This window comes from Anguilla rostrata, chromosome 15 (assembly GCF_018555375.3).
Source record: "Anguilla rostrata isolate EN2019 chromosome 15, ASM1855537v3, whole genome shotgun sequence".
NCBI classification, from domain to species: domain Eukaryota; kingdom Metazoa; phylum Chordata; class Actinopteri; order Anguilliformes; family Anguillidae; genus Anguilla; species Anguilla rostrata.
Window position 1 is genome coordinate 7149624 of NC_057947.1, and position 12536 is coordinate 7162159.

The window sequence follows — 12536 nt, forward strand, 5'->3', positions numbered from 1 at the left end:
ATATTGTTTGAAACGCTGGTCAACATTGTTTTTTTTCTTTTGCACGTTTTCAATGTGAGTGTGAATGATTATTAGGCTCCAGAGGCAGTCGTATTTGCTGTAATCTAGCCGGCTCGTATGAGATCTGCAGTACGTAACCCGCAGAAAGATTACACCCAGAGGCAGGGGGATACACAATCCTAACAAACAATGCGCACTAATATCCAAAGCGCAGATCTGAAAAGTGATGTATAGCCTACAGGTTTTTATTGTGTTTTTTGATAATATTATTTTTCTATGTTTGCATTTACTGAGATGGCTTTTTTTTCTTTTCTCAGGACAGCACTGGGCTGCGTCTGACCACAGTTTGTACTTGACCACTAAATTCATGGCGTGTTTTTTCTTTTTTTCTACCGTATTTATCCAGGTTAAAAAAAAAAGCCCAGAATTGATATGTCTTATTTATTCACCTGTACACCATGCCCCTGGCTCTTTTTAAACCTGGGGAAACCTCGTGCAGAGGGACTGAATAAAACAGTACATAACCATATTTTTAATTACTGAGAGGCGACCGCCTTGGGGAACCAGGGGTGGCTGGGGAGTCGGGCCACGGGAAGGGAAAGATCGGAGTGCGTCTTTAACGGCCGCCGGGAACAAGCTGCCAAAATTTACCAGGAATAAGGCGCTCCCCAGGCTTGCGTTTGACTCCGGAGCCAACGCCTGGATGAAGTCTCGCGCTCGATCCGCCACAACAACGGCGGCTTTAACTTCGGAGGGAACGCTGAAGACGACGAAGAGCGCGGAGCCCGCCGCCGCCGCCGCCGCGTCCTCGGAGGGATCCTCTCCCGTTTTCCCTCCCGTCCTGAAACGCGTCGCCAACGCGTTCCGCGCACGGCGAGGGGGTTCGAATGTCACGTAGTTCACTCTCACCCGGGAAGTTAATCGCGGCGAAAATAGCCGTAATCCCGCGATAAGGAAACGCGCTGGATGTGCTCCGCTTTGTGCTCTGATGGACACAGCGTGTTCCCGTCTGCAGCACGCGCCGCGGGGGGGGGGGGGGGGGAGCGTAGAGGCGAACGCTCTCAACCACTCTCTCCCGGTCTCTCTCTTTTTTTTTTTTTAACTCTTTTTTCTTTTTTTTAATCAAATAACACCATTAGGTTTTGTTCACCCTGACAGAGGCTCTCAAAAGGGTACGGCGCAACACATTTAAAGCTGTTAAATTCACCTTTAAATGCTCCTTTCCTCTGGGTGGGGGGGGGTGGGGGGGGGCAACGTCTGCCATAGCGTGCCCCGCATGACTAATCCAAAAGGAGGAATAAATTGCGCATCAGAAGGAGCGCTTTTATGTTTCCTATTTACATAATTTTGTTTGGCAATCGGGGGGAAAGGCCATTAACGGGCGAGGAGAGTGCGCCGCAAAGGAGGGCGAGAACAGGGGAATCGATACTTTATTTCAGCGTCTCTAATGTCATCCCGGTTGCGCGTCTGAAAGCGGGGCGCTCATTTAAATTCACTCGGGAGGCCCGCGATGCCACCATTAATTCCCGATAAGAAAGGGCCGTTGTACTGCCCGCCCTAATCTCTGACAGATGCTTTTGCCGGATCAATAGTCTTTCATTTTATTTCGGTTGCAAAGGGAAGATTGATCATGAAGAGGAGGCCTGGTGCTCATTTCCTCTCCCCCTCACTCCCCATCATTGTTCCAATTAGTCACTCACAGGGGACCTTGGAAGGAGCACTAAAAAACCAGAACCACCCCCCCCTTCCCCTTCCCCTCCCCTCCCTCCCCTCCTCCCCCCCATCAGCCGCCCCCGCCCCCCGCCCCCCCCCCCCCCCCCCCCCGACCCCCCGCGGGATAACCGTCCGGGGCCAGATTTTCGGCAGAGTAACCTTTTGGCACGGACTTAATGCGGTCGGAGCGCGGCAGAGCGGCTCAAACAAGTGGAATCAGACGGCAGGAGTTTTCGGCGGGTGGAGGCTTGGGTGAGAGGGGGGAAGCGGCAGCCCCCTTTCGCCACGGAGGGGGGGAAATAATCGGCGTGTTGCTCGCTCATGAATTATTAAGCAGCCGCCGGCTTATTTGGGCTCCGCTCAAAACGCCGCGCTTCCATCCGCGGGTCTGAAGTGGAGAGCGACCGGCCGTGCTTTTTTTTCCCCCTCTCTCTCTCTCTCTCTCTCTCTCTCCCCCCGACGGCTGCCTTGCCGCTGATAAGCGCTTGCCGGCGAGCCGAGCCGAGCGAGCGAGCGAGCGGCGGGAAGCGGAGAGTGCCGTACTGTAGCAGCGACGAAGGAGGAGGAGGAGGAGGAGGAGGAGGCGGCGGCAGCGGAGGAGACGGCTGCGGCGACACTGCCTCTTTTTCTTTTTTTTTCTTCTTTTCTGGAGTTGAGATCTGTTTGGAGAGAGAGAGGCAGGAGCGGAGGGGGCAGCGCGGAGCCGGGCTTCACAGTTGTTATCGCGAGCGAGCCCCGACGCAGACCTGGCTGCCCACATGCCGATCGAATTCGTGTGCAAAATCAAGTTCGCCGAGGAGGATGAGAAGCAGAAAGGCAAGCCGGACGGGGACCGGGAGAGCCTGATCGGGGAGAGCTGCACGCCCCCGGCCGGCCACCTGGCGGGCTTCGCCAGCTCCTGCTCCCTGCACGGGATCAACCACATCTTCGTCTCGGGGCGCCTGGGCGTCCGGCAGAGCCTCTGGGCTCTGGCCTTCCTGGCGTCGCTGGTGCTCTTCCTGTACCAGGCGGCCAAGTGCGCCATGTCCTACCTGGAGCACCCGCACGTCACCGCCCTCAACGAGGAGGTGAGCGCCGAGATGGTCTTCCCCGCCGTGACCATCTGCAACATCAACCGCTTCCGCCACGGCGCGCTCAACGACGCCGACATCTACCACCTGGCCAACCTGACGGGGCTGCCGCCCAAGAACAAGGACGGGCACAAGCCCACCGATTTGGAGTACCCCGCCCCCGACATGCTGGACATCTTCAACCGGACGGGGCACCAGCTGGACGAGATGCTGAAGAGCTGCAACTTCAGCGGGCAGAACTGCTCCAGCGACGACTTCTCCGTGGTGAGTCCCGAAGTTTCGCCAGAGCCCGCCAGGTTATCCGGCCGCTGCGTTTTATTCATGTGAGCACCTGTCTTTACGCGTGCGACGTGAACGGGAGCAGTGAACGGCACTGTGGGTAATAAAAGAGCCCGATACTAAAACGCGAATGCATGATCTGAGCCGCTCTTAGAATCTGAAGGATGCACAGTTAAAGGAAATTGTATTCGCTGCCTGTTGAAGGGACATGTGGGGAATTTTAGAAAGAAGCAGGCATCCCATCTAGTTTTCTTACAAAAAGCATTACTTTATATATATAAAAAATAAATAATAAATCTGTGATTTATTCGGGGGATTTCTGTAAAACAAACTGAACTCCTGTTTACAAGCTTGCTTCCATGGTTCTCGATTCCCATCCTATTTATATCCACATGGTACTGCGAACAGACCGCATATTATCTCGGTTATACGGTGTTATCATTGCGGACAGGAGGGCACCAGCCTTTCGACAGTTCAGATCGTTCAAAAGGTTTGAGAAGATAACCGCGGAGAGCGACCGCGCCAGCACTTCTGCCGGAGGGGGAGGGAGGGAGAGAAAAAAAAAGGCAGGAGTAACAAGCCGTGTTTACTTTTCCCAGGCAGACTGTGGTTTTACGCTGCCTCCGATGCCCGGAGCTCAGAGAGCGCGCGGCGGGGCGATCCACTTCTAAAATAACTCCAGCCTCCACTTAAGCCCGCTGCCCCCTGTCAGCGGGGGGGGGTGAATAATGTTCCACTAATGTTGCGTTTCAATCTCGCCAATGTTCGCGTGAAATATTAACAGGTGCAAACACGGTTCTGGCATTAGCCAGATTGCCAGGGATGGATAAGGCAGCTTCTGGGGATTCTCGGGGCGAGAACCCGCGCGCCTCGCCCGCTATTTATTAAAGCCGCGGCCCAAATGGGAAATGGATTTTTTTTAACCTCTGCAGACGAAATGGAATATGCGATTGCTTTGGGATGATTAAGTGCTGATGTCAAGCCTTAATAGGACAAGTTGCACTCGGATACGCTCACTTTCCCAATTGCTGAAAGCTGGGTATTTTTTCCACAGAGAGATTATACGGAATTAGCTCCGGAATGCCACATTAGTGACAAAAGAAAAGTTAGTAAAATAACCCTCTTTTGCCTTCTAATCTGCGGAATTCCCAATTGCCAGTTTTTGCGGTGCATTTATTTGTCTTAATTAACCACATAGAAACAAGGACTTACCAAATCACGCTTGTCTACACATTACAACGGTTTAGTCAGGCAAATCTTTGCACAATTTTGGATGGTTAATTACTGACATGTTTTACATAACAGTATTAAGAGAAAATTCCTCATAAATATGAGATGTACTGGACTATTTCCTAACCATGTTTTACACCCTTGATAGTTGTTTATTTATACACTTAAAAGTACAACAATGCCACAGAAAATCCATATGGTCCTAAATCCCTGGACAACCCCATTTTAGGGGTGGGTGTTATTATTGCTTTAACTTTAGCTGACAGATTTTCCACTTCTTTGCCAACTTATTTTTGGCTGTTCCAAGCCGAGTGCCATTGTATTCTAATGTGTTTACTAAATTGGTTTGCAAATGTTGCACTCGACAGACTTTTTGCCATCAACTCGGCTATTGAATAGGCTGCTATACTTTGTGACCTTTTTGTCTTGCAGCTTAACTGCTTCCCTGAGATAGCTTTTTCTCTCGCAGGATTCTTAAATTGAGATCTTTAAAGGCATACTGCACAGTGCAAGTAAAATGGTCACTGGATGGATAAAGAGATTATAGACCAGAATCATTAACTTTGAATTATTCTGAAAAAAAATATATTTAATCTTATTTTTGGTTGGAACCATTTCCTGTGGTGCATGCAACCTGAGACCACTGAGCTCCGGGAAAGTATTATTGGCATGATATAATAATGGACAATTGTGTTTACAATTGAAAATAAACATTATTACATTAATAGTTCATACATACAGCCTCTGGAACATAACATTACTGTACAAGCTGCTGCCTTGAAGTGCATTTTTTTTTTTTAAAACCCAAATGTCCCTACAACCAGACTCTAAAGCCAGAATAGTTGCTGGTTGTCAGAAACGTCTGTTTATCCCTCATTGCGCGTAAAAACACTCATCACTCCAATCACTTACACTCAACCTGAAGGTGAATTGTCCCTGCAAGGGGATCACACTTCTCTGTAGGCGAGCACAATAGCAGGCTGACAGTCAGTTAATTCCAAGCATAGATCTGTGGAGTGTACTCTGACGTGGGTCACCCCGTGTCGGCCATTAAGGGTTAGGAAGGACTTCTTCCTGCATTAAAGTCCCTTTGAATTTTGCACACGGCCCTCTGCTCTCTCTGGCAGCGTGTGACCTGCGTCTGTGAGTCTGTCGGGCAGACGTTACAGATTTACATTTCCCCTGTTTCCCTCTATACATGACAGCTCGTGTGCTCCACACCCACGGGCAGCACAACCAGGACTGAGGGCAGTCTGGCATGGAGCGCTGGGGCAGTACAGCAACGTGATTTTTACTAGCAAACGCATCAATACTGCCTTCGGGTTTTTATCCTCAGTTCCTGTTATGACAAGGGTGGGACCTGAAGGCATACAGAAAGGCATCATTTATATAATACAAAAATAAATAAAACTAAGAAAAAATGTTCAATATAAAAAGATTATCTGATTCACAGACACACAAACACAGTATATTTATTTATTTTATTGTGCATGCATCATAGGTGATTGGTGGTTTTCAGCTCTTCGTGTTCAATGTTTCCAAAATGACAAAATACAAATGAATCAACGCTTCAACCAATCACCTACGAATAAAGTGCCCGCTCCTGAATGGGACCAGCAGAGTTGTATTCCTTTCATGCATCACCACACCGGCTACGAGACAATTTCGTATTTAAAAATTTTGAGGAGTGACCTTTGAAAAAACGGTCTAGTTGCGGAGGTAATTACGCCAATTTGCATTTTCATCGGGTGATATTACGCTCACCGTCTGCGCAGAGAAACCGAGCAGACACAAAGGCGCTTCTCTGCCCAGCCGGAAAAGGCTCGGCTGAGTTTGGTTTATGCCACGGGTCCTTTCTCATTAACTTTCTTTCAGTGTTCTGACCGGAGTCAGCTCAGTCTGCAGGCATAAGCACTTCTGGCCCACTCACAACGGAGCCGGGGGTGAGGCTGGGGTACTGTATGGCTAGCTTATCCATTATTGCTTCCATCAAGTCGGGCACAAACTTTTGGCACCAACTCTCTTGGAGGAGTCAAATACATTTGGAGAAAATGGTTCACCGTCACTAAGGATCACAGTAGACATCCACTGGTACAGTATAGATAATATACATCCAAGTTATTCCTTTTATTTACATTTATTTTGTCAAGACAATCTCTGCCATGGGAGACTGCACGTTCATTTTGATATGTGCAGATAGCAACATTGAATGTGTCATGTGCTAGAGTTGTGCAACTGAAAGACACTCATGTGTCCTGGAGCTTAAGCTCTGACTCATATTAACAGTTTTTGGCCTGCGGTGGGGAAAAAAATCAGGCTAAGAAAAGAAACCGAAGAAACTGTTTCATATGTAAAATTTAATGACTGTTGTCGTCAGCAGTGCAATTGGTGTAATTATTGACTGTTGGGTAGCAAAAACCTTATCTCACTTCCACTCAGCCAACAAAATTAAATATTACTACAGGCAAAATGCAGCATGGTTGCCTGGAGAGGGGGAGGAGGGCAAATAAGGAACGGTGATTAATTTAGATTTTTTTTTTACTGTAAATCAACATTCTCGTGCAATTGTTTTTAAGTAGATGAGTTAGCCAGGTAACACATGAAGTCAGAATTGCTATGACCATGACCAAGTATGATCATTGTTTAACTGAAGTTCAAATCAAATTCTTAACAAAACATGATTTTTGCTCTTTCGGTTAATTGGAGAAGGGGTTTATAAAAAAAAACAGCTGTCGCAATTAAGGGCTACAGTATGCCCTGTTAAGACACTGTTCAAGCGTGTGGACGGGGTTCACAGTGCGGTATCAAATGTGAACTCTGACTGGCAGCCCCACAGCCCCGTAGTGTCAGCGGCGTCACCGCTCCCCAGCGCCCTCTGCTGGCGCACTGGGTGCCCGCAGTCTGCTTGCCCGAGCTGCACATGAAAGAGTATTCATCCGCCTCACGTCTGTGCGAGCTCAAAATGCGGAGTGAGGCGTAAACTGACACAGCGGTATGACATCACGTGTTCTGGAGCAGAGCAGTGCATATGGTTGGACATTTAAAAAAAAAAAAAATTAAAAGAAAAACAGGAGGGAAGAAAAATCAAGTTTAGCAAACAATGGCTGCATCCCTGCGGTGACTGTAGCATAGCATGGGACTACCGGGTGGGTCATCCCGTTAAAACCCGGTCGCAGTGCGCGATATCCGGTATCAGATCAGGACTGTGACTACGGAGGTGGCCCTACGGTGTGGCCCATAGCTGGCTGCAGTGTTGCCAGGTTGCGGAGGGACGAGCAGGTCTCACTGGCTGTTCTGATAAGTTAGTCCTGCAGTCGCTGCCGCGCCCCCGACTCGCTCAGCTCGGCTTGTGGCGGGAAGGTAAGTGGCGGCGTTCGGTAGTGCGTTAGGTAGCGCGTTCGAAGCGCGGAGCGTGCTCGTCAGCGCTCACCGAGCTGAAGGGTTAGGCAGAGCAACGAGACGGGCTCACGAATACATCTGGGTATTCTAAATTGGACGAAAAAGGAGAAACTTGGGAAAACACTGTTTTCGATAAACAAACAGAGCTGTGAAAAGTCACCTGGGACTTCACCGGAGGATTTCAGAGTCACCGGCATTGTTTTCCATCTGCATTTGTGCTAAACAAATCCATGGCAGCTTTATTTTCCTCCTAAATGTCGAGACTATAATAAGGGCAGCAATCAGCATAATTGTTTGGTTCTTTTTTTATTTCCAAAATGATCTGAATCTGAACCGGACCTAATTACAGCCAAATTTAAATTTAAGTAAAATTTAAATTTAATTTAAACTAAGTAGTTAATTGTTTTTGAGCTGGCAATTTAGTCTGCCACTGTACACAGAAAGGTGAGCGAGAGATTTGCAGTTCTCAGCAAAAAAGACTATTTTTATACATTTTGGCTTCACCATGTAGAAATTACATTACTTTTTAATTACCCCCCCCCCCCCCACTTCAGGGCACCATAATATTTGGGACAAATAGCTTCACAGGTGTTTATGATTAGTCAGGTGTGTCCAATTGCTTCCATAGTGCAGGTATAAGAGAGCTTTCAATATCTAGTTTTGATTCTAGGCTTTTTATTGCCTTTGGAGTCTGTTATTGGCATTTGTCAACATGAGGATCAGAGTTGTGCCAATGAAAATCAAGGAAGCCATTATGAGGCTGAGAAATATAAGAAAAACAGCCAGACACAGAACAAACCTTAGGCTCACCTAAATCAACTATTTGGAACATCATTAAGAAGAAGGAGTGCACTGGTGAGCTCTGTAATCACAAAGGGCCTGGTAGACCAAGATGGACTGCATTTATATAGCGCTTTTATCCAAAGCGCTTTTACAATTGATGCCTCTCATCCACCAGGGGTTAGGTGTCTTGCTCAGGGACACTTCGACATGCCCAGTGCGGGGATCGAACTGGCAACCCTTCGATTGCCAGACAACCGCTCTTATCTCCTGAGCTATATGTTGCCCCCAAGGCCCCCAAGGTCAAGACAGACCTCTACCGTTCATGACCGAAGAATTCTCACCATAATGTAGAAAAAACCCCAAGCACCTGCCCGACAAATCAGAAACACCCTTCGGGAGGCAGGTGTGGATGTGTCAGTGACTACTGTCTGCAGAAGACTTCATGAACAGAATTACAGAGGGTACACTATAGATAAACTAGCCCTGAAGTACTTAAAAGGGTCTGCAGAGGTCTGGAAAAAGGTCTTTTGGACAGATGAGAACAAGATTCACTTGTGTCAGAGCAAAGTGTGGAGGCCAAAAGGAACTGCCCAAGATCTACCCTCCTCATCTGTGAAAAACGATGGGGGTGTTATGGTTTTGGCATGTATGACTGCCACAGGTACTTGTCTTCTTTGATGATGTAACTGCTGATAGCAGCAGCAGAATGAATTATCTGCTCAAATTTAAGCAAATGCTTCATTACAAAACAATGATCCAAAACATACTGCTAAAGCAACAAATGAGTTTTTTGAAGCCAAAAATGAGAAAATTCTTGACAAGCCAAGTCAGTCAGCCAATCTAAATCCAATTGAACGTGTTTCATATGCTGAAGAGAAAACACAAGACAACAAAAGCCCCCAAAACAGCAGAAGTTGAAGATGGCTGCAGTACAGGCCTGGCAGGGCATCATCAGAGAAGATAATCAGCACCTGGTGATATCTACAGTATGGGTCACAGACTTCAAGCAGTCCGTGCATGCACAGGATATAAATTACAAATCATGACTAATTTCCTTTTTGTAACATTATTGTCCCAAAAATTATGATTCCCTGAAGTGGGGGCCTATGCATAAAAGTGCTGTAATTTCTACATGGTGAAACCAGAATAATATATGAAAATATAAGTACCCTTTCATAAGTACCCTTTCATAAAAGCTGAGAATCTGTACTTTAACCACACATGAATTGTTTGATTGCAATCTAAAATTGTGGAGTACAAAGTGAAATCAAGCAAAAAATATGTATTTGTTCCAAACATTTTGGAGGGCACTGCACACATACACATACACACACACACGCGCGTGCGCGCACACTCACACACACAAATATATAGCAAGATTATCTGATTCTCACACATGCGCACACACACATGCACGCAAATATACATCAAGATTATTTGATTTGTGTTCAGCACCAAACGTGTTTAAAAGCGCTCGTGTACAATTAATCACGTTAGCTTGTTAGATTTCCGTCGCAAGGTGCGTGAATTTGAAAAAGATAATTGAATATTTAATGGAATGAGACCAACATGAGAAGGTGACCTGTCCATAATAACTCCATCTATTCAATCTAGATCAAATAATTAACATTTAAACACGAGTAATTTAAATCAGTCGCTGTCCATTCAAAATGAGAGCAGGCCATAGGGATCACACTTGGCGAGTCAGTTCCCTGCAAGTCGAAGGCTCCAGAATTGCAAGGGCAAACAAGACTGTCATATTTTTCATTTTTTTCAACAGTGCGGTTTAATACATTTTTGCAAAGCACTGGACCCAGTAACCAGCCTGATGTTGATAGAGCTGGGTACGATTACTCCGTTCCGCTCTCCCTCCCCTGTAGATGTATTGATATTCAGGAGAGACATTAAAAGGATATAAATCTCAGCGGTGATGGCACAGATTGGAGGTGGCTGTTCTAGTCGCAGAAGTGACAGAAACATGATAGGTAACTCGCAGTACCTGTGGCGTTTCTCTTGCTTCTGCAACTAGAACGGTTCAGATTGCTATTCTTTCTTTTTTTATTACAAAATTCCTCTCTTCTCACAAACAGATTTGCATGCCTTCATATGCTGATGAAATCAGTGCAATTAAAACACAGCCATTGAGGTACAGCAGCAGTGAATGTAGAGTTCAACAGGCTGTAATTGTAACTGCAGTTTTATCAGTTTCAAGAGTCATTGGATCAATAAACTTCAACAAAGGTTCTTGACATTAAACTCATCAGTAAGGATCCAGATGAAACAATTTGTATGCTTATTTTGTTTGATGTGATACCATCATTTTGTGAGTTCTAGTGGTGGATCACATGCAATTGAAAAGATATACTATGTAGATACAAAACATTTCCAAAAGTATGTGGACACCTGAACATTGCGCCTATACAGTATGCACTTGTTGAACATCTCATTCCAAAACCACGGGCATTAAGATGGAGCTGGACCCCGCTTTGCTGCTGTAACAGCCTCCACTCTGCTGGGAAGGATTTCCACTAGATTTTGGAACATGGCTGCGGGAATTTGCTTCCATTCAGCCGCAAGAGATTTAGTGAAGTTGGGCAATGATATTGGGCGCAAGGCCAGGCTCGCAGTCAGCATTCCAATGGATCCTAAAGGTGTTTGATAGGGCAAAGGTTAGGGCTCTGTGCAGGCCAGTCAAGTTCTTCCACACTAAACTCAGAAACCCATTCCTTTATGGACCTTCCTTTGTGCATGGGAGCATTGTCATGTTGAAACAGGAAAGGGCCTTCCGAGGACAACCGAGGACGGATGACTTTTACGCGCTACAGGCTTCAGAACTCGGCGGTGCCGTTCTGTGCGCTTGTGTGGCCAACACAGCTGAGCTTTTGTTGCTCCTATACATTTCCACTTCACAATAACAGCACTTACAGTTGACCGGGGCAGCTCTAGCAGTGCAGAAATTTGATGAACTGACTTGTTGGTAAGGCATCCTATGATGTTGAAAGTCACTAAGCTCTTCTACCGCCAATGTTTGTCAATGGATGTTGCATGGCAGTGTGTTTGATTTTATGCACCCGTTAGCAATGGGTGTGTCTTAAATAGCTGAAACCACTAATTAGAAGGGGTGTCCACATACCTTAGGAAATGTACTGCAACTGCATATTAATCATCTTGTCCAGTTTACTGAGGCTCACTTAAATTGCACCAACAGACCATTGTGTACTTATTGTACATCACTTTGGATAAAAGCGTCTGTCAAATAAATGTAATGCAATGTAATTGTGCATTATTTCATCGCCTGGGGACAGCAGAATTTGATCATGGGGGAGTGCGCTGACATGGTTGCGGTAATTGTTGCTAGAAGTAGAAATTGTCGACTTCAGTTTCAAACTTTTAAGAGAGTAATTGCAACTTAAATGTCCTTACAGAATTCTAAGGAAAAAAATAAAAACATTTTAAAGATCTATTCATATTAATAAATATAAAATAAACATTGAATGAGAAAAAAAAATCTGGTTTGGAGAAGGCTCACTGTTCATACAACCCTGAAATATCAGTATAGCTGAAATTGTATATAGGAGCAATTACACATTTGTTCTGGTGAACTATGCATGCTCAAAAGTAAATATTGACTGCATGTATTACCATTTCTGTGACAATATTTATTACTATATCTATAGATCAATATATTAATGACTGTGTGCTCATCTCCACAAGATAAACAGTGAATGTCCCAGCACACAAACACTACAACACACCAGCTGATTTCCCCTGAGCACAGACCACCACACATTTGATCCATCTGCCTTGTGCAGATACTGCATACTGCAGGTTAGCAAGAAAAACTATTTCCCAGATCAGTTCATCTATCTACTACTGGTCCCACATTTAACATGCACAGGTTCACCTGGGAAACAAGTATAGTCTAAGATGCATTCGACATCTTAGTCGAAAAAAAAAGGAGCTTTAACAGGACCCTTTCCACACACTCCCAGTGGTTCTCTGTGAGGTGAAGATTTTGACAGTAATAGGTGCTCCGTGTTGTTGAACGCGTAGCTGGCGGCT

General features: G+C 45.9%; 2 protein-coding genes across 2 annotated transcripts in view; one reads left to right on the forward strand and one right to left on the reverse strand.

Annotated features, from left to right (window-relative positions):
• The window catches only part of LOC135241169 (protein FEV-like), a 270601-nt gene that overhangs the window by 55909 nt on the left and 202156 nt on the right, over positions 1-12536 (reverse strand). The gene's annotated exons all lie outside the window — the stretch shown is intronic.
• asic4a (acid-sensing (proton-gated) ion channel family member 4a) overlaps positions 2012-12536 on the forward strand; it is a 76949-nt gene continuing 66424 nt past the window's right edge. The window contains exon 1 of the mRNA XM_064311325.1: positions 2012-3047. Within this exon, the coding sequence (XP_064167395.1) occupies positions 2472-3047 (576 nt within the window). The 5' untranslated portion in view covers positions 2012-2471. The remainder of the gene's footprint in view (positions 3048-12536) is intronic.